At 36.3% G+C, this 24,867-nt stretch overlaps 2 protein-coding genes and 2 long non-coding RNA genes across 5 annotated transcripts in view; 2 read left to right on the top strand and 2 right to left on the bottom strand.

Annotated features, from left to right (window-relative positions):
• Positions 1-171: 171 nt before the first annotated feature.
• On the bottom strand, positions 172-15,177 carry PCNP (PEST proteolytic signal containing nuclear protein). Its single transcript, XM_017676203.3, has 5 exons — positions 15,022-15,177; positions 9,417-9,631; positions 6,258-6,332; positions 3,091-3,146; positions 172-1,923 (listed from the first exon to the last, which is right to left on the bottom strand). Exons 1-5 carry the CDS (start codon positions 15,083-15,085, stop codon positions 1,797-1,799), a joined length of 537 nt encoding a protein of 178 aa, XP_017531692.1. The 5' UTR covers positions 15,086-15,177; the 3' UTR covers positions 172-1,796.
• On the top strand, positions 14,234-20,282 carry LOC118968436 (uncharacterized). Of its 2 annotated transcripts, XR_012129225.1 has the most exons (4): positions 14,234-14,484; positions 15,112-15,270; positions 16,468-16,929; positions 18,010-20,282. It is a non-coding gene; the product is annotated as an uncharacterized lncRNA (long non-coding RNA). The 2 variants fall into 2 exon arrangements; XR_005056089.2 differs by having other exon boundaries at positions 16,468-20,282.
• Positions 20,283-20,374: 92 nt separating this feature from the next.
• On the bottom strand, positions 20,375-24,394 carry TRMT10C (tRNA methyltransferase 10C, mitochondrial RNase P subunit). The gene is made up of 2 exons (XM_017676204.3): positions 24,258-24,394; positions 20,375-21,988 (listed from the first exon to the last, which is right to left on the bottom strand). The coding sequence occupies exons 1-2, from the start codon at positions 24,288-24,290 to the stop codon at positions 20,711-20,713; spliced, it is 1,311 nt and encodes a 436-aa protein (XP_017531693.3). The 5' UTR covers positions 24,291-24,394; the 3' UTR covers positions 20,375-20,710.
• Positions 24,395-24,429: 35 nt separating this feature from the next.
• LOC140848405 (uncharacterized) overlaps positions 24,430-24,867 on the top strand; it is a 33,353-nt gene continuing 32,915 nt past the window's right edge. Inside the window, exon 1 of the long non-coding RNA XR_012129227.1 lies at positions 24,430-24,501. This is a non-coding gene — a long non-coding RNA (uncharacterized lncRNA). The remainder of the gene's footprint in view (positions 24,502-24,867) is intronic.

The raw sequence follows: 24,867 nt of genomic DNA on the forward strand, positions 1-24,867 counted from the left end.
GCTGTAGAACTATGTGCTAAGTTACGTAGACTCTAGTAATAATTTTACATCTCCCATTACTCTGACCAACAATCTGAGCAAGAGCAACAATCATAATATTTGTCTCATTGTTAAAAAACCAAAAGAAAAAAACGGCAACAATTAAATGTTAATAGAAAATGAGAACACTACTGAGTTTGACAAATTTATTGGTACTTTAGTAAAGACATTCATTTCAGTCGTTTCTCTCTTCCATCTTGACCTTAGGTTAGTATTTCATTTAAGTCAAGAATATGTAGGAGAGGGGTGTTATTTTAACATAAACAGCAAAATGGGACAAAAACGTTTTGCCTATATTAAAGCAAGTTAAATTCACGTATCTTGATATAATTAAATCATGTAAGTAAGAACTAATAGTTCTATATACATTTCCATTGTTTTACTTGGGGCTTACTCTAAACTTAAATGCAAGTGAACAAAGTGTTAGGAATATATACAGGCTGCTTCTCTCAAGTCATTACTTACTTAAAAAGCTCAGCAAGTAGTTACCACCAAAATAGTCTGAAGCTGCCTCCAAATTTAACATTGTGGGAGTTTTTGAGGACATCATATATTTGTTTATCAGTGACTATGCTTTTAAACATGTGTTTAATTGTCACATTAAAATTCATATACAATACAAAAATTAAAAAAAAAAAAACACCCTACAACACACAGATCTAACAAAGTATATGTGGTCAAAGATTTAAGATGCAATTTCTTTCCATTTTCAGTACCAAATGTGCTTTTGGGAGGCCACTGGTTAATATGTATCCACTTCAGCTATATTATTTTACTAAGTAAGAATTCCTATAGTAAGTTCAAATCAGATGTCACAAGTTAACTTAAATGCTTTGACAAAGTTACAGAAATTACATCTTTCTCATTTTCCATCTTCATACAATGTGGGGTTTTTTTTGTTTATAAACTTTTTAAAACTAAAAACAGCCAAATATATAAGTATTATGTACATTTAAATTTTTGGTGGTGGTTTGTATTTTAAAAGAAACAGCTTCTTTACAATTTGCCTCAAGATCTAGTGGAAATGCTTACATGAACTAGCTAACAACAAAAACCAAGGGAAGCACATTCAAAATACTGATTTACTTTGGTAGCAAATGGCTGTTCTTTGAAGACTAATGAAGGTAGACAAGACCTGTTAAGGTAAAGGGGGCTATTTCAAATACTCGACAGTTTATATAAACTAAAAAAAATTTTTAGTGAAATAATAAGCATCTGTATCCACTGATGGCAATGCAGGACCTAGTTTATGATGACTTGAAACAAAACAAGTGCCCATTATGAAAGAGAGCTGTATTTTATCTCACACCTTCAGTCAAAGTCCAGTAACATTTTCCTCCTAATATAATACTTCCCTCTATAAGGCTGTTCCTGGGAGCCAGACAATTTAGGTTAATAAGGGAGTTAGGAGCAATTGCTTGCAATGTAAACAGACAATAACTTTTTGCTTTCCTCTTAATGTGCTAATAGTTGTATCTAAAAAAATATGCAATTCTTAGAAAGGTACCATTTCTGATTTTTTTATTATCTGTAACCTTTGGAAACTAATCACACGAAACTACAAAATTAGCAAATGTCTTGAAATCTGTGTATAAAACATAAATTACCTCTAATTTCAAACTCTCATTTATTAGTGTACCACTCAATCTTAAAAAAAAAAAAAGGCGGCTCCAAAGATAGTCTTATACCATTCTTTAAAAAAGGAAACTCTTCCTTTTAACTTTACACCCACCCCACATCCCAATTTCAAAACACATTTAATTGTCTTGGTCATGGACGTTTCCAAGATGAGATTTTATATTTCGCTCCCATAGCTTCTGGTTATCAGAAAACCCATGCTTTCCTTTATTGAAGGAGTTTGGTCCTGCTGATGTTGGTGTATCCCTGCAGTTAAAAGAGAGGGAATTTATATAAAATGTTATGTAAATCCTTTTGGGCCATGTTTTAAACTTTTATAAACACAGACTGAACATCAGAGGTCCCTAAAGAGTTTTAAAAAATATTCTTTCCACAGACCCAGTCCTGAAATTTCAGGTTCAGTAGTCCTAAGGAGAGGCCAGGTAAATCTGTAGTATTTAAGGTGATTCTAATACACAGCCAAGGGTGGCAACCACTGTAGTTCTTAAAACTGTTACAACCCATTAATAGGGTCACGAAATCAATTTGGTGGCTTGCTATCAGCATTTATAAAAAATGAAATACAATAAAAATATGAAAATGTATCACATATAGAAAGGTTCAGTTTCATTTTATGAACTGATTTCAATTTTACATGCTTAGATTTATGTGTACATGGTGTTTAGGTTGGGTTACCATGTCAGATGTATTTTTTACTTTAGGTCCCACTATGAAAGACAGGCAGGCAGGCAGAGAGCACTGGAACTGCTGCCATCTGAGTCACAGACTGGAACTCTGGCAACTGAAGTTTGTGTATGGGCTTATTAGCAAATAGTTCTTTGGGGGCTTACACATTTGGTAGAAATGGGGACTTGTATGGGTTGATCTGAAGCTGAATATTCTTACTAGCCTCTAAGTTACCCACTTACTCATCTGAAGATAGGAAAATGAACATCATGTTAACTTCAAATTGTTATTTTCATGACAACAGAAAAAAGGGGAGGAAAAATTAAAAACTTTTGTCATATTTTGGCATTTGGCATGTTTAAGTTAACAAGGAAAGAGGGCATAATGCAATCAAGATCAAGTGATGGTAATGGCATCACTTCTCATAAATGAAATGAGAGAAAGCACTTTCTTTGTTATACCAGAAAAAAAAATTAAATTTAATGTCAAATTATTTCTCAGAGCTATTTCGTATTTGAAAAAAATATATAGGTTACATGTATCTGAAAAGAAATCACTTTACATTATTGTTTTTTTCCCTTAATATATTCATTTTCTTACCAGGAGAAGAAATACGATCACTGACAGTTTATAAAACAAAAACTGTTTTGCCCAAATACTCAAGAAAAGCCTGCACACTAAAAGATATGTGCAGTTTATCCTTGTTTTTAATTCATTAATATTTTCTACATTATGAAAAATAAATACCTTCCAATATTCTTCATCCTCATCTTTGCTTCTGGAGGCATTTCCTCTGGTTCACTCTGGAGAAAAACAATAAACAGAGATGACTATCCAGATTTATAAAATATACTTGATTACTAATAATGCTAAATTTTGTATCTAAAACTTTTAGCATTTTCAAATTTTGGTAATGGGAAAATATTTAACTATATTTAAAAAAAAGGCTCATCTCCGAGTGTGTTGATTCTGCAGGAAGAACAAATTTGGCAAAGCTTATATTCTAGAAATAAAACCATTTGTTTACTATGTGCTACACATTTTGTTAAATGCACCATCTTTTAAAACTATAATAGTAAGGTGGGTATGATTATCATCATTTGCATTTTGTAGATGAGGTAAACAATGTTAACTGGTCTAAGGTCACAAAACTAATATAGGATGCCAAAGCAAAGACTCTTAATTTTACGAAATTACTGTTTCTCAAAATTATCTTCTCTACTGTAAGCAGCTTGAAAGAAAGTTCACTACTTGCTACTTTGCCTTACTTACAGCTGTTGAAAACAATGTGACAAGTTCTTTTTGGATGTTTTTAGGTATAAATGTTGCCTCTGAGCTAAAGATACAGCTTAAAGGTGCTACAAATAAGAATCTATAAGCCTACACTTATATACATAAGGGAAAGCTCTTCCTCACAGTAAGAGGCCATTAATAAATACAGAAGGAATGAAACAATCAGAAAAATCACCAGTTGTCAAACATCATAATTGACTGGTAAGAATCATTAATGGATGTTAGGAGTTGTAAGTGAATGTCTAAGAAATTAAATTAAAAAGTATTCTCAAAGTATTTGAGCACATACTGTCAAAGTATTCCCCACAAAATAAGTTTTAATTGCAGCAGATAAAAAAAAAGTAATTTGACAGTAGAGAAATCTGGCCAACATAACATCACTTTAATCAAATTACCAAAGTTAACATTGTCAATAATGGGACATACTGACATGTGCTCCCTGATTCGAGGCATTGAGAACTTGGTATCACTTCTGTGAAATTTCTGCCAAAACTTAAGGAATGTGAATCTAATCATGAGGAAACATCAGACTAATCCAAACTGAGGGACGTTCTACAAATAATTGGCCTGAACTCGTCAAAAATGTTAATGCCATGAAATACACATAAAGACCCAATAATCGTCTCAAATCTAAAGAGATACAACTGAAAAAAATTCTAGATTTCAAAATTAGTTAAATGGATACCCTCTTTGTCCAATATATTTCAGGCTCAGATATATACCCAAGGTTACTTAATTAACATTCTACAAAAAAAAAGGAAAAACCAGATGAAGATTTTAGATGTACATGTTGTACTCTTTTGTCTAAGGCTAAGTTTATCCTTTACCATCATTACCATCTTAGAAGAAACAGTATTATCTGAACCTGTCTAAAATTTCTTCTAAGTTAGGGAGAACAGTGAGGTATGATGCAAAGAACACAAGTCAAGAAAGCTGAATAGTAAGTTTTAGCTGAACTCAACGTTTGTTTATTAGCACACACTCTTGCATACTTAAATTTCCTAATTTCCCCATCAGCAAATAAGAATATCATACAATTCACAGGGCTATATGGAAGATAAAATTATGTGGCAAACTGTTGGGCAAAGTAGGCTGCTATTATTATGTAGGTACTTAATGATTTCCACTGTCAACTTGTGCACCTTACTCCCTTCTTCCTATACTGACCTTCCCTCATACAATCCATACATACCAAAACAATAATCTCTTAAGAATGTTAGACACAAAAGAAAATATTAAAAATTATTTGTTAGTGCTTTCCTGACTTTTTTGGGGGGATGGAAATATAATAGTTTTCCTCAACAAAATCTTACGTAGGTTTTCAAATATCAAGCAGATCAAAGAACAGCTATAAGTGAACCGGGCAGATCATCAGAGCCCTAGCTTGCTGGCATCACCTAACCTCACAGTAGCTCCTGAGACATTTCCATAGAACCCCACAATTCTGAGAAATAGTTTAAAAATCTTTAATCTCAACTGAACTGTCATTTTACAGTTGAAAATCTAAGGCTCCTAAGGGATAAAGTGATTTATTCACAGGCTTTCACTGGTTAGTAACTGGACAAGACAGGACAAGAATCCAGGTCTTCCGACTGCCAGTCAGATGGTCTTACCATGCTGCTACATCTAACTACCCAGCCTCTCTTCCTTCCCTGCATTTCCACATCACTTCATCTCTTCAGGTGACTTTTGATTTTTATTTTGCACTATTTTATACAAAGCTCTCTGTCCTACTAGGTTGAATTCCTAGAGGAATTTGTCTATCTTTGTAATCTCACTGTGCCTACCACACAGGAAGCACTCAAGTGTGTAGAATGAGTAAAAGTCCAAAGGAAAATAAAGTGGCAACCATGGTGATTCTACTTAGCTACTTATCTGGGTTCCAATCATTTCATTTATCCTTACTCTAAACTCCTCTATAAAAATCTCCAGTCCAGTCAAATGCAGCTGCTTAGTATTTACCACTTGTGATTTGAAAGCTGATGCCTTCCTTAGTTTATAAAGTATCAAAATCCTGCCTAATGTTTTAGTATCCAACTCATATTTCTTCTCTTACACATTCTTCCCAGTCCTTTTGGGCCCAGTGTTTGGCTCCCCTGAATGTGTAATTCTTATCAAGCACAGTAAGAGAAATGCTGTGAGTGGCATGAGGGAACTAGGACTGCCTAAGACTAGGAACTGCTGACTGAGCAGAACTTCTGACATATTTGCACTATTTGTTATTCCTCATGGGTTAATGGGGAGAAAGTATTATAGCTGCCTTCTGTAAGCGGAATGCATAATAATGTCTTACCACTGACTACAACTATAAAAATTATTAAAGATAGCAGTACTGAAATTTTTTTTAGATCTTATATATGTCCCAGCACACACACACACATATTATTATTCATAATGAACATCTGTCGACTTGATTCTGAAGTTCCCTGTCCCCAAAGTGAATAGTATTTTGACCCTATAATCAAATAAAATAGAAATAATCCAGGTTTTGCAGGTGTCACAAAAAGCCTCTTCAGAGTTGCAAAGAAAATTCACTAGTACATAAACACAACCTACAATATGCCACTAATATCTTCTTTAAATAACTGATTATAGTAAAATAAAACTAGTTATCAACTTACATCTTCATCTTCATTGAAAGCTGCTGCTACTGAAAGGGTTTTTGGAGCAAGAGTTGGAACAGTTTCTTTAGGCTTCTGAAGAATAAACATATTAAAAAGAGTATTACGTGATGTTTATACAGCCTTGTTTAATGATAATATAATTTATCTTCAAAGATTCAACTTTATGTTTTCATAGAAACATAGTAAGGAATTCAGAACAAACTTTGGAGAAATCCGTTCTATTTGTGAAAATATGGTTATCAATGGGCAGGTTTTACTTATTAATTGTATGTCCATTTGTTTTCCTCCTGTAAAGATTTCTAGTTACAATCCATAATACCATTTAGCTAAGCAGTACCTAGTAGAGGTAAGAGCAAATGATTAGTAATACTTTCCCATAGTAACATTAAAGTTAGTTACAGTGTGTATTGAGAACATAAAAGACATCGAGACTCATCTTTCCCTCTCCTAGCCAGCTTTCTGCCCTTTATCCTGGAAACATGCTTCATTTCTCTATCCAACCTAAGGCCTTGAAATAAATTGCCCTATCTTCTTCCTCTTGTCATCCATTCAGTCTTCAACCCACTGTAATCTGGCTTCCTCCCTCACTACCCAAGGTTCCTCATTCCCTTAGATGGTGACCAGCGTCCTCCATGTGAGTAATCACTGGTTCTTTTTTGAAAACACCCTTACTGTGGCTTCTGTGACACTGCTTAACTGGCTATTCTAATTTTCTGGCCTTTTGTTCTCTCCCTTTCTTCCTGTTACCTCCTTGAATGACAGATACACAAGATTCTGTTCTTAGTGACCCTTCATTCTCTGTACTTCCCTGGACAAGTTCATTCACTTCTATAGTTTTAACTACCAAACAACATGTCTACCCTCACACAGGATGTAATCTGCCTAGTGGATAGCCTCAGTTAAGAGCTCTCACGGGTCCTTTAGTTTCATAGTGTTCACAGGTACCTAAGCCAGGAAAACCTTTTCTCAACTTGCACATTTTATGTAAGGTCCTGCTGATTAGATCTCTATTAAATAGACTTAAATCTCCCTCTGCCTTCCCATCACACTACCACAACACCAACACCTAAAGCCTCTTTGCATTAGTCTCCTGAACTACTATTAGAAATACCATCTCTCTACCTTCTGTGTTTTTCTCTCTAATTCTCTATACTGGTACCAGAGAGATGTTTCTAAAATGCAATGTTTAAGGGATGAGACTCCTTATAGTGGTTCCATGGCTCAGCCAGAAGCTAAAGAATAAAACCAAACTGTATTGTAAGTCCTTTATGATTTGGTCCTATTTGGGAGGATCTGGTTATAGTCTCATCTGGGGGGCTTTCTATCCCAGTATGTGCCTACCAAACACTTTCTAACTGTAATTTCCTGAATGTACCATGTCGTTTCTCATCTAAACTGCCTTTGCATGAAATTTTATATGAGATGGCCTTTTGACTCCTGCCTGCCTTTGAGGCCAACTCAAACATCACCCACCAATGAAATCTCCTCTGACCTGTTGAAACAATATTAATCACCCCCTCCTTTGTAACATACAAACACTTTTTATAAACAATGTTTGCTTTTGAAGGAATAAAAAAAAATGTTAAGTTGGAGAGTATGTGGTGAGTATAGAAACCCTCTTTTAAAGATGTCATTTATTTGATGTTATACATTAAAACATTACACAAATTGTTGATCAACTCCTTTCACACCATAATCAAAAGCAATACTTTCAACTATTTTTTTACATCCTACATTTTACTCCCCCAAGACTATGTTTACACTTTATGAGAACAGGTTTTTGTTTTCCAAAGATTAAAAGGTTTTACTGAGTAGGCTTTTAAAAATATATCCCTCTCAACTAAAATGATCAACAATTACTAAATCAGGTCAATGATTTAGAAAAAGTAGGGATTTGGCTATTGATTTAGGGGGTGTGTTGAACCACAGTAAATTCTATTAGCAAGGGAACATCTGTATGGGAGTATGCATGAGAACACGTGTTTACTGACTACCAAAAAAAAGTGCATATGCAGTTAGGTCTCTGCAACTTTATAAAAACAGATTAAACAAAAGGAATCAGCTCAAATAGAACAGTCATGAAGTAATGAAGTTACAAGCCGAATGTCTTTTGTTCTGACTGAAACTTTAAAGGAAAAAGGGAAAAAGAATAACGGCATAGGGTGGGAGTAAGGGTTCTGAAGAACGGTAGCTCTTTCAAAATTAGAAGTGTAATTCAAACACAATGACTCGTAGGGACCTGATCCACATTATATTTTTAAGATCTCTGAATGAACATCTGATGCAGAAATAAGGCTGTATGCATCCGGCAATTGAGAGTCAACATTCAGTGATCAGACATGTCTAAACAACTTAAAAACAGTTTTAGGATTATTGTCCTTCCACAAGAATGTAACTATTTTCTAAAGCCAACAGTGAAACACTATTCAAGTAATTTTCTTTTCTTAAAGATCTTATAAGATCGTAATCAACTACATATCAATACAAAAAAATATCTATTTCGTTGAACCATATGAAACTGTCACTTTCATAGATCAAAAAAATTCAAAATTCAAATTTATTCAATTTCCAAACTGTGTATGTTTCAGTCTAATATTTCAAATACTTTCCAGAAACTCCATAGTTAAGAATTCAAGGTTTACATTTTAAAACAAGGCATCAAAAGTTGATCTCTAAAGGACCAATGTCATAGGATATATGGTACTCAATGCCCATTGGTAGCTCTCAAGTAAGATAATCACAAAGTTCTTCTTATCAAGCAATTATCTTACTAATATTAATATCTTAAGCTATAAGTAACTGATTTCTAGATACATTGTTAGTATTACTGGAATTGAAAGATAAGAAAAATAAACTGAAATTCTTTCTGAAAATATTTTTCAGAGGTTTTGTTCAACTTAGAAAAGTTTTAAGGTATTATTTTATAAATTATATACTCCCTATAATAGTTCCATCTCATATTACAAACCTTTGTTTTTTATGAATTATAAATTCATCCAGACCTTTCTTGAACACAGAGCTAATAAATTCTTGAATACTTACACATAAGTTTAGGCACCAACATATCTTTTTATACTTAGTTTACCATAACCGAGAAAAGCAGGTTCCAAAACAAATTCTTAAGATCCATTATCAACATATAAAATAACAACTCACACTTGATCCAAGTTTGATGGATATGGCTGAGGCTTTCTTTGTCGTCTGACTACCTATGGCAAATCCAAACTTGGAGATCTTTGTAGGCTTTGTTGGGAGGTCTGCAGCTTCTTCTTCAGCTGATCGCTTCTCAGCGCTGCGACTGGAACTTTCCCCTCCATTACTGGAAGAAACAGTCTTAGTTTTCACAGGTTTTTCTGCTTCTTCTTCAGGTCCTGGTGAAGTCGAAACAACTTACCAAGATGAGCTATTTTTACTGAGCAGATTGAAGGGAGCAGCAACCTCAAAAAGCATCGTTATAAGGAAGATACCTCTGCAGCTGTTACCTACTGACCCAACAGTCTCTTCCACTGTTTGTTAGAGTATACAGCAGGAACTGAGATTGTGTGGCAATAGAAGAGGCTCCCATGAATTAACTAGCATAAAATACAGAGCAATTTAAAATAATAAACACAGAGTTCACAAAAAGCAAGACCCTTCAACTAAACATTATAAATTGTACAATAATCTAGTTATTAGTGGGATTTTATTTTAGAAATAAAGATCTAAAAATCCTTCTACACAAATTTGTTAACAATTTAGTCATACCATAAGATAATGAAATGCATCTAATAAATTCTAATATTCTTTGATAATGTACTTCTAGTTATATGAAGTACCTAGTTATGAACAGCTTATTAAGCAGGTCCTGGTGATATAACTACAGTGTGAATACAGCCTAGAGTAATTTTCTTGAGTGATGTGTTTCTCATGTACTTCTCACACAATTTTTGAAAAGAATTCCAAGGAAGAGTTTGTCAAGGTCATCCATTCCTGAATAATGTAATTCTACTCTGCAAGCTTGATTATCACCTGTTTTAAGCTACCCTTAAGAGCTATTAACAGTCATAATTGGGTTTACACATTATTTTTTCTCTTTGAAAGATGAATTTATTATAATTTCAGATAATAGGGGGCATACATATGTAGACTTGGAATGCAAGATGTCTTTCAGTAATTTTGGTTGTTTGTATTAATCAATGATGAAATTAGTTTGCATCTTGAATATCTTAGATCTGTTATAAAAGAAGTTTTTTAAGAATATATTGGAAGGTAAGACTGATTATTAAACATTCTATTTTCTTTCCCAAGTTTACCAATTCACCCTATAGAATATACTCTCATAAAATGGATGAATAATTTACTTATGGAGAAAGAGAAGATGCTCTCAGGGATGGCCCTGACAAGTTAGGAAAACAAGACAAAAAACTAGAATGGGAGAAAAAACGGTAACGAAAACACAAAGAGAATGAGTAATGGATTAAAAGACCAGAGGCTATGGATTCCAATTAATATAGTTTTGGAATGATGGGGGTCTCTAAACTAATAAGCACTTTCAATAGAACATTTGATTTTGTTTAGAGGAAAAAATAAAAAGAACTCTTTATTCCCTTTGGACAAGGGGTGAAAGCTGTAACAACAGTATCAGGGAGGAATTAAGCAGGATTATTCTGGAATTTCCCCAGAAGGCAAGCAGAACACTGGAATAGTTGCTTGCAGTGCCATTCACTTATTTAGATACACAATCACAAAAGCACTTAAGAATATAAAACTGCTACTCAACAGGTGAAATACAGAATTCAGTTTTTTATTTCTTAAAAAAAGTATTATCCTAACATTAGTTTTTTCAAAGTCTAAATTAATAATTAAAATTATATGTGCTAAATTTTATTCTGCATTCTATATATTTAATTCAAGTATGAATTTTATAGTAAAACCCAGTAATAACTAGTTCTTTGTGACTGACATAGCTAAAATTGAAAACTCATTGACTCTACATATGGAAACATAAGAAAACCCACTGAATTTACATACAATCTAATAAACTAAAGGCAAAAGTTTTGTGCAAACAAAAACTCTGAACTTTCAAACATCAAAGCAAAAGGCATAAAGAACATTTAGTCTTGACTGTAGTGTAATTCTGCTCTTTGAACTGTGACCCAAGGATTGTAATTAGTGAAGATTTCCTTAAAACCTACCCTTTCTTAATTCTAAACCTCCTTTTGCCCAGAAAATCACTTCGAAATAACCTAGAAATATCAAAGCGTATTTATGAGAAGAGAAAATCTTACTATAATATTAATAATTACAGCATTAAGTGTGACAAACAGCTGAACTAGTTATGTGCTAATACATGGAACTCTATACTATCTACCCAGTGCCATGGATGTTGTAAGGAAGATTTCTAGAAACTGCTCTAGAAAGGCGGCATGAACAGGGGAATTGGGAAAACTACGAGTAATTAAGTCACCAACTGGCAGTGACTCAATTTTATTCATATTTGCTCTTCTTGTCATCTGAAGAGGCAATCTATTAAGACCACCCACATTTCAAGTCCACACTAAAGATTAAACATACTAAGGTCTACTAGGTCATTTCTATACATGACTGATTCCACATCCAGCAATTTATTTCTGGACATAGTAAGTAATTGTTTGGCCTTGCTCACCTTCAAGTTTTTTTAAGCAATTGTAAATATCAATAGCTTTAGAAAACATCTACTCTTCAATGAAGAGGTGGGGGAAAAGGAGTGAAGGAAGGTGGGTGCCCTATTAGTATTCATTACTTAGCCTTCAATGGCTCAATGTGTCACATGGATTGGAGCTGTTGTTTTTTCTTTACGTAATCCTTTTCTAGCAATTATGTAGTAAAATACACGAAACATTTAGGAAATAAGGCAAGTGGAATAAGCAATGAAGTGACATGGTAAAGTATGATGACCAAATCTATGTTATGATCAATGTATTACAATTTCTACAAGTTTATCTGTAGTTCATTAGAAGAGAAAGTGATTTCAGCCTAATGTGAGCTTTGAAATATATCAATAAATATCAATATTAATTCCTAAGTCCATTGTTTTTCTTTAAATACAACAAGCAGTACTTCAGAATTTGGGGTTTTAAATCAAGAACTGTTTTCAATTTATTTAATGAGATGTATGCAATTTGGGACTGGAAAACCAAATTTTGGTTGAACATGCATTAGTAATGTGAAAAATTTTAGCAGTGTAACATATTTTAAAGAATAAATATATGGTCAATTTTTGAAAATTGAGAAAATCAGAAATCAATTTATAACAAAACATGGATAAAATATCAAATTACTAGAATCTTTATCAGGGATTTTTTAATAAAAGGGATTTTATCTAGTCTGTATTCATTCTGAGCAAACAAAAAGTGTCGATAACAATGTGAAATTAAATTACATAAGTACTAAGTTTTTTTTCTTCTCCATTAAAATAGTTGGGGAAGAGATGGACCTTGGAGGAAAAAGGTACCTTACTTTGAATAAGTTTGGTACCCTTCATAATCCATTTGCATTCTGGTGGCTTCTTTGAGTGAAAAAAGGGCATATAACTACCTCTAATAGGACTGGTGTGCAGCTCAAATGAGAACATATTCAAGATCCTCCTAATGTCTGGCAAAATGAATGTCAATTTCATTAAAGTAGTTACTAGATAACCTAAAATAGCCCGAAATGACCATAGCTATGATATGAACAACTCTCCTCTGAAATTTCTACTTATTTCAAGGAGCTACAAAAATGTAGCCAAAGGAAGGAAAAAAAAAACTATGCAAACCCTTACCCTTAGCATTTTCTCTCCTCTTTAAGGGGAGAGCAGGTAGTACAAGTAGCTCTTCCTACTGACATAAATTCATGTTAACTATGGAAGTAATCTACTCATAAAAAAATACTTCCAACTTACTGGACTGTTCAACAGGAATTAAAAGTCAGAATATTCTCTAGGTACACCTCTAAGACTAACATGATAAGTGTTTCAAAACGGTGCCTATTTGCCATAAAATGACAATTTAGCAATACCTACAGTATTGTTTTAGCTAAGATACTTCTGCACAATTGTTATCTAACATTCAAAAATGGTTTAGATGCAAAGCACATTTTTCTTGTAAAAGGTGGCACACCCAAGGCAAATTATGTACAAGTTATCAAGGAATATTGCTTATTCTAAGTCACCAAGGAGACCACAATAATTTTTTATACCAATTAGCAAAGATAATCTTATCCCCCCCCACCCGCCCCACAAATACGCTAGAATGGAAACATCATACTCATACTAGAGAGATAATTATCTCTAAGTGAAAGGGTGGTGGATAATTTATAGAGTGGAATTATGCTGAACTTAAAGTACGGTTTGGCAACACATTAAACACATCTTTAATACTCTTAAGTCAAGACAGAAAGCCATTCTAAAAAGTTAAAAGATAGTCTAAAAGCCAGGTTAAGATTCTTTAGGCTACAGTTCTTTGTTTTTCCTCGAACTACTAATTTTTTACGTGATCTTACTCAATAAATTTGAAGACAGTAATTTTTGAGGAAAAGAAATGTACTAGATGGTTTAAACTTGTTTCATAAACTAACCAGTGGACAAAATGGGGAAGGGGATAGTAAGAAGAGGGGCGAGTTTGGGTTGAAGTATCAGCAGTTTTCTTGTTTTTTAAAAAAGTAAATTCTGGATCCAATGTAACTCAATATTACATTTTTCTTAATTTTTGTTTCCAAAGCAACTCAAATTAAACATCTTATCTGTACGTCCTAAATGCCTTCATATGCATCACTCTTCTGTATTTTACCATGCTAAGTACTTTCAGGGATAAGATTTGAGGGAATTAAAGAGTAAGAGTAATACTCAGAACGTTCTAAAGACATTATCAGCTCGCATGTATTAAATTACTTGTCTTGTTACGACAAAGGGGCGGGGATGGGGTGGAGAGATTACACGTTTCTTTTCCTTAATGCACAAGACCCACATTCACAAGGGTGTAGCAGACAAATAAAAATAGCTGTAACCCGAGTTTACATCGTAACAAAATACAGAGAGTCACACTAGCCTATTTAGCCACCTAAGTATATGGCGTGCAGTTAGCTAGCAAGAGCCAGCTCAGAAAAGGCCGACACTTCAAATACAGGCAACCACACCTAGACCTACCCTAGACCTCACAGCTTAACCCAGCGGGCCGGCAAAGGTATTCCTCTTTACTTCCATCGCCTCGACCCGTCCGGTTACAAGGTCGGTATTCGGTTTGGGGAAAAAAAAAAAAAAAAAAGGCCGGGGTCGGCCATCTCCTTAGCGAGAAGGGGGCAGCGAACCAACTCCGTGTAACTGAGAGGCCGGCATGGTCGGAAACTCGGCCTGCGGCCAGTTCCTGTGGCCACGGCTCGGTGACTCGCCCTGAGTGTACGCGTGTGTATTTTGTGTGATGTGCGTCTCCAGTGTGGTGGTAGCGGCTCCTGCACCGCCGCTCCAAGTCCCACCCCGAGTTCCGTCCCCCTTTATGGTGACCGTCTCCCTTCTCCTGGGAAGCAGGGCCTTCGCTGGGGCCAGGAGGTGACGAACAGTAGCCAGCTCTGCCCCGGCAAGGAGGCTATGTGGGCCTGGCTCCCAGTGGGCCGCGCCGGGCGTGCCCAGGGTTCGTCTGGGCCCAGCACCTGGCAGGGTGAGCGCCAGATCGGCCCATTCTCGCCCCACCTTACTCCCCCAACCCGGGGAGCTCAAAGGAAAGCCCAGAGCATCCCACGCAGCCCGCGTCGCTGGGGTTGTGTTCACCTCCGGCGGCTCCAGCTCGCTGCGGCTTCTCAGGCTTCTCCTCTCCCGCCTTCCCGTCCGCCATTTTCCCCGCCGCGGCCTCCCCTGCAGCCACGCCAAGGACGTCACGGCCCAGCCCAGCAATCACTGAGTTTCGGAGCCAGCCTCTGGGGGGAGCCAGCCTAGAGCGGCCCTGGAAAGCGTACAGGCCGTTTCGGAAACGGAAGCGGACTGACGTCATCGACAAGACGCCTCCGGAGGAAGGGCGGGGTAGGTTGGGCTGCAGGTTTGGAGGGCTGGTTAGGGACTTCACTAGAAGTTGCTTGGTAGATTATCAGGTTCCGGTGGCCGGTGCAGAGAACTGAGGGGAAGGTGGGAACATCACCGTGGAAACGTTGGTGGAATGTAAAGTTTCTGCAGATAGGGGTGTGGTTGCAGCTGAATCTAGCAACGTGTTTCTTTCCAGTCTTGCTGGCACACGTGTGCCTACTTAAAAAGAAAACGGAAAACTAAGGCCGTAGAAAGAAATCAACGTTTATCGAGCGCCCTCTTGTGTCCGACCGTACCTCGTTTAATCCCCACAATAGACCAATGCGTAATTACCCTCTTTGTAATCAAGCTGTGAGAGTTAGGACAGAGTAATTTGTCCACGGTCACATGGCCAACGGTAAAACTTTTTTTCCCCTACAGTCCTCAATTTCTATCTCAAGACAGGAGAAGTTAATTAAATTAAGACTGCAGAAATTTCTGCCTTAGGAACCTTTTAGTGGATCCCACGGTTTACAAAATGAAGTCCAAATGTATTGGGCCTCAGCCTATTTTTTAGCTTCATTTGCCCTTACATCTCTATACTTATCTCGTGCCATACAGGGTCAGTTCCTGGCCTATGGACCTGTAATTTCTAGGTTTGCCGTACAATATACAGTGAATGTTACAGAAATAAGTTTTAAGGACATGGTTTTGAGTCCCTGATGTGACTTTTACTGGTTGAATGAATAGGGAGTGTTTTTAATGTCTGAAGACCTATGTTTCCTTCTCTATAAAATAGAAGTAGTAATAGTACCTTCTCAAAGTGTGGTCATGAGGATCAAATGAGATAGTTTCTGTATACCATTCTTTTACTTCCCAAAATATGTTTTTTAAAAAAGTCTCCCCAGATGGCTTAAAAGTTCTTTGACAGAGACCATTTTTCACAAAATTTCCTTCACAGCACTTTGTACTACATGTTTGATATATGAAAGGTACTCAGTATTTGTGCATGTATGATTCCTCAGGCTCCAAGTCTGGGGAATGGAGAATCAAAGTGGGTCTTGACAGAAGCAGGGGAGTTTGGTGGTGATGTGGTAATTTGGTAATCTGGTGATTTGAAGTCCCTGGTCCACCATTTATGACTATATGTTAAAGTGCCCAGCAAAAATATTTTCATAGAGCAGGTTCTGAATTCACATGTTTCATTTTTTTTCCTAGGTGCGATTCTTGCCAAGTTATTTTATCACTGAAACTCGCACTTCATTCATAATGGAGACATAAATCTTGAGATTTTTTATGTGAAATTATGTATGTACTTACTTACAAATGCCTGTATTTTTAAATAAGGAAAATGAAGTTCAGAAAAATTATATACAGTTCTGTGGAAGCAGATCCAGTTCTGTATACTGAAGATATTAATGGAAGATATTAATTCACCTCTCAGTTCCATGAGGTTCTGTTGTGCCTATCTGGCTCATTATCGTTTTTCCAGCACCTGGTTATACCAGTTTCAATAAATAATTCACTGAAGAAATGAACGCAAGCTTCGTAACCCCCTAAATGGGTTAGGTAGTTGCAGGGCAGAGTGCATAGTTTTTAATAAAAAATCAAGTATGTTAATTTATTGCAACCCTATGAATTAAGTGCTACTTTTATGGAAGAGGAAACTGGGACTCTAAGGTAAGAAATGGAACTTAGAATTGAACTTGGAATTCATGCAGAGAGTTACAACAAAATCAGAGAGGAAAAGTACCTAATCATAGTTTCACTGACTTTGAGTAGATTGTTCATGCAGCTTTGTAATCCTATTATATTTCCCTATACCATCCTCAAGTTTTAGTGTATATCAGAATCACTTGAAGGGCTTGTTAAAACAGTTAAAAGTCTGGTGCCACTGCCAGAGTTTTTGATTCAGGTAGATTCCAGTGGGGTCCAAAATTTTGCATTTCTCACTAGTTCCTAAATGATGTTGATACTGCTGGACTCAGGACCACACTTTGAGAACTAGTGCCCTGACTCCTTCACATTTGGACTATTTCACACTTTGCTTTCCAAAAAATGACCAGTATTTCCTCCCCCTCATTTGATGACTTTATTTTCATTGAGGAAATAGCTGAAACATAACTTCTACATATTTTTACCCTATCTGTGGTTTGGTAACTGTATGTGTACTTACATTTTATATCTTCTCTTGTGTTACATATGCAGCAAATCCCACCCTTCTTGCTTACACAGTCATCACTCCTCTCCACTGTTTCATCAGGCTTTTCCCCCCATCACTGGATTATGCCCAACAGCATTGAGCAGGCTGTTTTTGTATCTCATCTTTACAAGACAACAAAACAAGACTCTTCCCATGATCTCCGATCTTCCTCTAGTTCATTACTATTTCCCTTGATATAGAAATTCTTGAGAGGATTGTTTGTGCTCACCATCTCTAGGACTTCTTTGCCACCCTCCAGTATCTACTCTTCTGCCACCCTGGTCCAACCCACTATTGTCTTTAACCTTTGTTATGGCAATAGCCTCCTAACTGATCCCTCTCTTATAATCCAGTCTTAATACAGTAGCCTTAGCATACTGTTACACAGATAGAACATATGCTTCAAAGGGACACAATAACTTGCATATACTAGCATTAGAAATTCTCATACATTTTCAGTGTACCATCAGAATTAGTTAATATTTACATAGTACTTATGTGCCAGATACCATATTAAATGTTTTACATGTCAAGAATTATTTCTAATCTTTTCACAGATGAGGAAAACTGAAATTTCAAGAGATGAAGCAATTTAGGCAACACTGGTGGAGCCAGAACCCAGGGAGCAGGGCTGGGACTTGAGAGACCAGTGAAGGACCCCAGGAGACTTGTCTGTCTCACTCTAGTGCTGGTCGTGACAGGCAATCTTAACCCCTTGCTCTTAGCTGATATACCATTTTATCTCCAGTCTATCATAAGCAGTTCAAGAACTAGCACCTTGTCACTTAGTAGGGTCTAACTTAGTAGGGTTTTAACTTTTTGAAATTTCTTCATATCACACAATTCTAAGATTATACATCACTTTCTCAAGGCTTTTCCTGACCCCACAAATTTTTCCCCTTGTTTTTTCATTGCACTTTTCTACTTGCCTTACTGAAAGCATAATTTATAGTATAAAAGCTGGGACTTTAAAGTCAGATATTTTGAATTCTGAGACTATATTTAAAGGCTGAATTATTTTGAGTAAATTTTCCTTATCTGTAAAAATGAGTTAATGATAGTACCTGTAACTTAGTTGTTTAAGTAATTAATGTAAACTGTATACTGTTTGGCACAGAGTGGGTATTTGGTCCTATTTGGTAAAAGATTAGGTCCTGCTTTAAGAAGCATATTGGGTAGCATATCTCAAGCTAATTTCTTCAGAAACTAGGTAGAAATAGTTGGCTGTACATCTCCATTTCCCATGTTTTAAAAGTTAATGGTACACACAGTCTATAATCAATATGGTTTCTAAATTTTATTGCTTAGGGAACAAGTACACATTTTCTCAAGTATATTAGGACTTATTAAATAGCAAGTGACAGAAACCAAACTCAAACTGGCTTAGACAAGAAAGGGGAACTTATTAGAGGGATATCAGGGTATTACATGTATTTGAACAACCAATAAATGCTACAGGCAAACCTATAGCTGAACCTCAGGGACAACTGAGACAGAAATCTGAACATCTCCAGAAACTGGTCTTATTTCTGTATATGAGTTTCACTCTCTCCCATGATAGCCTGGCTTCCTTTATATGAAAGGATATGGCCACCATCAATTCCAGAGCTTCTTATCTATCAAAGTCCACCACCAGAAAGGATTTGATGCAGGTTAGTTCATAAATGCAAAAACCTTCGAGAATAGTTGTGACTGGCCTATTTGAAAGTTAGATACCCTTCTCTAAGCTTGAGTGAGGTGTCTCCTTTAGGATAACGAGCTGCAGCCAGAAGAGCGAGTCTGTAAAAATATGGCAGCTTCCATTCAAATCACATGACTGGAGAAAAGCAACTATTTTCTAGAAAGGAAACCTATCTACACTACAATAGGCAGTGCTATATGTAATACTTATCAAATAAGCCACTCTTTTCTAAGAGGACAGAAAATGAACTTTATGCCCTAAGCCTATTTTTCATAATACAGCCAAATATATGACATGCCAATGTATGTCTTAACCTTTTGTTGAACTAAGATTTGGTTAAACAATATACCTAACCCTCTTAGACACTGCTGGTGGGAATGTAAATTGGTACAGTCAGTATGGAAAGCAGTATGGAGGTTCCTCAAGAAACTAAATGTACAAATACCATAACTCCACTTGTAGGAATTTACATAAAGAAAACAAAATCCCTTATTCAAAAAGATATATGCAACTATGTTTATTGCCACATTATTTATAATAGCCAACTTATGGAAGCAACCAAAGGGTCCATCAATAGGTGAATGGAGAGAGGTACATGCATATACACAATGGAATATTATTCAGCTGTAAGAAAGAAATCCTGCCATATGCAACAACATGAATGGACAGAGGGTATTATGCAGTGAAATAAGCCAGGTGGAGAAAGACAAATACCATATAATTTTACTTATATGTAGAATCTAAGGAACAAAACAGCAGTAGAGTCATAGATACTGAGAAGTGACTGGTGGTTACCATGGGGAAGGGGTTGGGGTGGGTGAGTGGGGAAGGTGAGGGGGACAAAGGCACAAAAATCTCAATCATAAGGTGATCATGGGGATGGAAGTGCAGCATGGAGAATATAGCCAGTGGTTCTGTAACATCTTTCTGTCCTGACAGATAGTAACTGCACTAGTTGAGGTGAGGAATTAATAACGTGTACAACCATTGAACCACTGTGTTGTGTACTTGAAACCAATCTATTGTGTATCAACTATACTTCAATAAAAAGTAAAACAAAAAACCCAATATACCTTAGTACCTGACATGTCGGCACTGTACCAAATGTTACTTTAATGAATGAACCATCATCTGAAGTTTGCATATCTTTTCAATACCACTTTTAGACAAAAGGGTAGTTGCTGACATTGTAAGAAGGAAAATGGAGTCTGAGACTCAAAGTATTCACAAAAAGCCACATCAATGGTACAATTGTTTTATTGGGCTCAACAAACTTGGACAATACTTTATACTTTCAAAGATTACTAAACTTATTTTTATAGTAAACAAAATATATTTCCAAAGTTCTGCAGATATTAACTGTGGAAAGACACAACACTTGAGTTAGTTTGGAAAGACAAACTTTAAAAGAAAGAGTAAGTGATTCCATTCAGGAAGAAACAGACTAGTAGAACTGCATTTCCAGTCCATTTGCTTTTTCACCCCTTTTACTGAACAATAATTGACTTAACATCACTCTAAGACATGGTGGTTTGACTTAACATATATTGTGACCATTTACTTTTTAAGCTATCACTTTACAACACCTTTTGTGTGTGTCGATTAGAGACTTTTGGAAATGAATTAAAAGCCTTTGACTTCTTCAGTCTGTTGACAAATGCCTGAGAAAATTGAGAAACCTCCAGAAAACCAGTATGTTTTCTTTGTGGAACAAACTTCAGAGCCTCTTCCCAACTACCACTGTTTTTCAGACACAAAAGAATACGCATCATTTGATCTAAGGTGAGATTTTTGCCACCAGTGTCCCACTGTAAATATTTATCCAATGGAAGACATTCTGTTGCTAGATTGAACCGTTTTGCATGTGCTAGGGATGTGCCTGGCTGCATGTTCTTATCGACAAAAGATCCCACTATGTAAATCTTGTCATGCTTGAAAGTAGTCATAACATTGGGAGAATCTGCAGTTAAATATATAATACTGTCCTTTGGAAATAAATCTGTGTGAGATTTTTCTGTTGCTGTTAAAAGCAATTTGTCCCATTTTTCTCCATAACGTTTAACTAACTCTCTATGATAATCACCATCTATTTTAAGATTGCAGAAATAAATGTGGAAAGGATCAGCATTTTTTCTGTTGCACCCTTCACTTTCTAAAAGTTGAGAAACAGTATTCTGCAGTTCTTTTGGTTTCATATAATTATTGTAAGACATGTCAAAAACCAAAGGCTGCCCAAACTGCATGGCCTGGGCACCCTTCCAACCCACTGCAATGTCCATATTCCTTTCCCAAAGTCGTAGAAAGAGAAAGTTTTGCTGTTTGTCTTCCTTAGTGGTTTCTAGAAGCTGGTCTTTTTTTGCTTTTTCCCTTGCTGCTGCTTTTATTTCCTTTTTTATTTGCTTAGCTTTTTTCATGTTTTCCTTAACATATAAATATTTCAAATATTTTTTTTTTGATGACTTAGAAACACATTCCATAACAGCTTTCAGATCTTCTTCACTGATGTGTTCGGGTACTTCTTTGCCAAGCAATCTCCACATCTCAATTAATTCCTTGGTGGCAGCTAGAGGATCTTCATCCTTGTCACTTGAGATTGTTGAAACACCTTCTTCTTGCACACTAGATTTCATTGTAATTTTCCATCCATCCAATTCCAGCTCTTTGGAAGGTGATGTATTCTCCTTATTAGGATAGGACACAGATGGTGTTCTGGAAGACATGTATCTCTGTAGAATCGTTGAATATAAAAACCTTCTCTTCCTATGAAGGGCAAATGGCATCAAAAATCGGGCAAAAGGTCTTAAAAAGGTGAAACTAACACTCATTTTGAGGTAAACAGACATGTAAGAAAACCCCTATGAAAGAAGAAAAATGTAATAAAAAGTTAAAGATTTTTAAAATCTCTCAGCTTACTGTGCAAATATAAATTTGAGACAACAAAATACAACTGACACCTGAAACACAAAATGGAATCTTAGTATAGGTTTATATGCTGCACCATTAATTTTTCCTAGACTCCTGTGGCCCAGAGCCTATGAATCACTCATAAGCAAAAATTTTAGAATTTATTTGGATCTATGTATCTAGGGGCCCAAATTAATGTTACTGAATAACATAGTTGTGTACCACTGACATGGCTGAGATCATGATTCTGCATTCTTTTCCATTCTATACCAAGCCCAGATAACAGATACAAACACAAGATCCTTAATATTAGCAACACATAAAGACAAAGGGCAGAAAAGTTACAGATGACAACTAATAAAAGGTGCTTTGGAGCTGCTATACCAATGCCCTCATACATTTTCAAAATAGAAATATAAAGAGAAATACTAATTTTAAAGCAAAATAAAAACTTCCTTTCTCCAGTTCAGACCTTATTTTGCAGCAAATAATGTTACTGTCCAACAAAATGTCCAAAATTAGGGCATATGTACATATATATATATATATATTCCACAGTTTTATCCTAAAGGACTAATGTCCACAAAAAATTAAGATGCTTAAAAATGTGAAACTAGGGCAGGATTTGAAGAAAAAAAAAATCCAACTTTTTACAAAAAGCAATTATATTAAAAAAAAATCCTTCTTTCCTTGGCTTCATTTAATGACTGCATGCTCCTGGGTCTCCTGCCTCTCTCATCTATGCACTTGATGCTCAGACATACCATCCCCCATCCCCCATCTTAAAGGTGGAAAAAAGAGCAAAGGCCCTTGATGTGATTCTTTTTTTTTCTTGTGGTATATTATGTATAACATAAAAGTTACCATCTTAACCATTTTCAAGTGTACAGTTCAGCAGCCTTGTACATTCACATTATTGTGCAACCATCACTGCTATCCATCTCCAGAATTTTCTCATTGCACCATACTGAAACTTCATGCCCGCTAAACAGTAACTCCCCATTTTCCCCTTCTCCCAGCCCTCAGTAAGCTCTTTTTTTCGATCTAAACATTTTCCCTATATATAATGTTTCCCTATATATAATGTTCCCTATATATAATGTTTCCCTATATATAATGTTCCCTATATATAAATGTTTGCTCTTTTTTCGATCTAAACATTTTCCCTATAAGGTTGGATCTACCTCCATGGCTTCAATCATCATACATCAGAAGACAATTCCAATGCAACAAACTGAAATAATCTCTTTTCCTTACCTTCCCCTCCTGCTTTTCCTTCTGTGTTGTATCAGGTGGTACACTGCTATCCATCCAGGTGCTGAAGCCAGGAACTGGGAGTCATTTCATTACTGTCCTCTCTCACACCGTACCTCATCCATTTAAGTTATATTCACTCTACTTTTTAAGTATTTCTTGAACCCACTGACTTCTCTTAAACCCCAATTTCTTAATTGCATTTCCATATTTGCTGTCTTATGTCTAAGCCATTTGTAACTAGTACAAATTAGATGAGTGCACTCATATCATCCCCAATGTGTATTGCTAAGCCTATGTTGCCAGGTTAAAGTCCAAACTTGTAAACGTGGCTTATAGTTTTTCACGAAATCACCTTTTGTTTACCTCTTGGCTACATTTCTAGCTTTTCTTCACTTCAGACGTTGGATGAAATTTTCCTCCTAGTAGTTCTTCTGGCACCCTGTACCTCTCTATCACAGTACCTTGTAACGCTGTATTGTAATTGCCTGGTTACTTACCTGCCTCATTAGATGTGAAGTTTACCAGGACAAATACTCAATATTCAATGAACCCAGTCTTGGCAATATAGACTCACAGTAATCACTCTAGTAGTATGAATACCCTGGGTCAATGCTTTCACATTTAAAACATATTCAGACACCTTTTAAAAAACAATTTAGACTCCTCAAAATATTTAACCGGAAGTCTTCAGCCCCAGTATAAGAAACACTGATTTCAGAAATAAGTCTTTTGAGTTTTGTCTTTTAAACTGGTACAGATTTTTAGGATATCACAGAAATGAAAACCCAAAAGTTTTAAAAGCGAACAAGGATATCATTTTGAGTTTATTCAATCAGTGGGCTTCCTCTTACCTGCGGTGGCCCTGGCGCACATGCTCCACTAAGTGTATCTTAGAACGTCTCCCGTATCCTCCCACCTCAACACACACACACACACTGGGTGATGACAAAAAACACGCCCTACCAGAAATGCACAGAGTGGCTCCCGCCGGTGCATGGACCCCGAGAGGCCGCAGGATTCCGTCGTAAAGTGCTGCTCGGGGTGCCGCGCCGCACATGACCTGCAGTAGGCCTATCAGTTCACATAGCATACGTCACTGACCCGCGACTCGCAGTCGGAAACCCCGCCCTCACTTCCTGGCTCTGCATTCTGACGTCTTGACACACAGTGAAAACCTGTCCCAGAAAGCCTCGCTGCTGTAGAAAAGGTTTGTTTCCGGTCGCGGGGCCGTGCTGATGACTTTCTCAACGGGTGGGCTTGGGGGGTCACTCGCCCCCCGCCCCTCGTTCCCCTATTATTTAAAAAAACTTTCTAATCTTCTTCTCTTAACCTACTGGCCGCTTAGTCCTACTATTTATAAGCATTTACTCACGTAGCACTAAAATAAAATGATGTTTTCACAAGTCTCAGCTTTAAATTCCTTAATTCCAGGACTTCACCTTTTTAAACTTCTTGACCAGTTTTATCACCAGTATCTGGTACAATGTCTGGAACGGTAGGCAACACTAATATATCTCGCTTCCATTAGCTAGTTTGATAATGAGAAAATGAAGTTAAGGCACATACTGCAAGT

This window comes from Manis javanica, chromosome 3 (assembly GCF_040802235.1).
Source record: "Manis javanica isolate MJ-LG chromosome 3, MJ_LKY, whole genome shotgun sequence".
Taxonomy (NCBI): domain Eukaryota; kingdom Metazoa; phylum Chordata; class Mammalia; order Pholidota; family Manidae; genus Manis; species Manis javanica.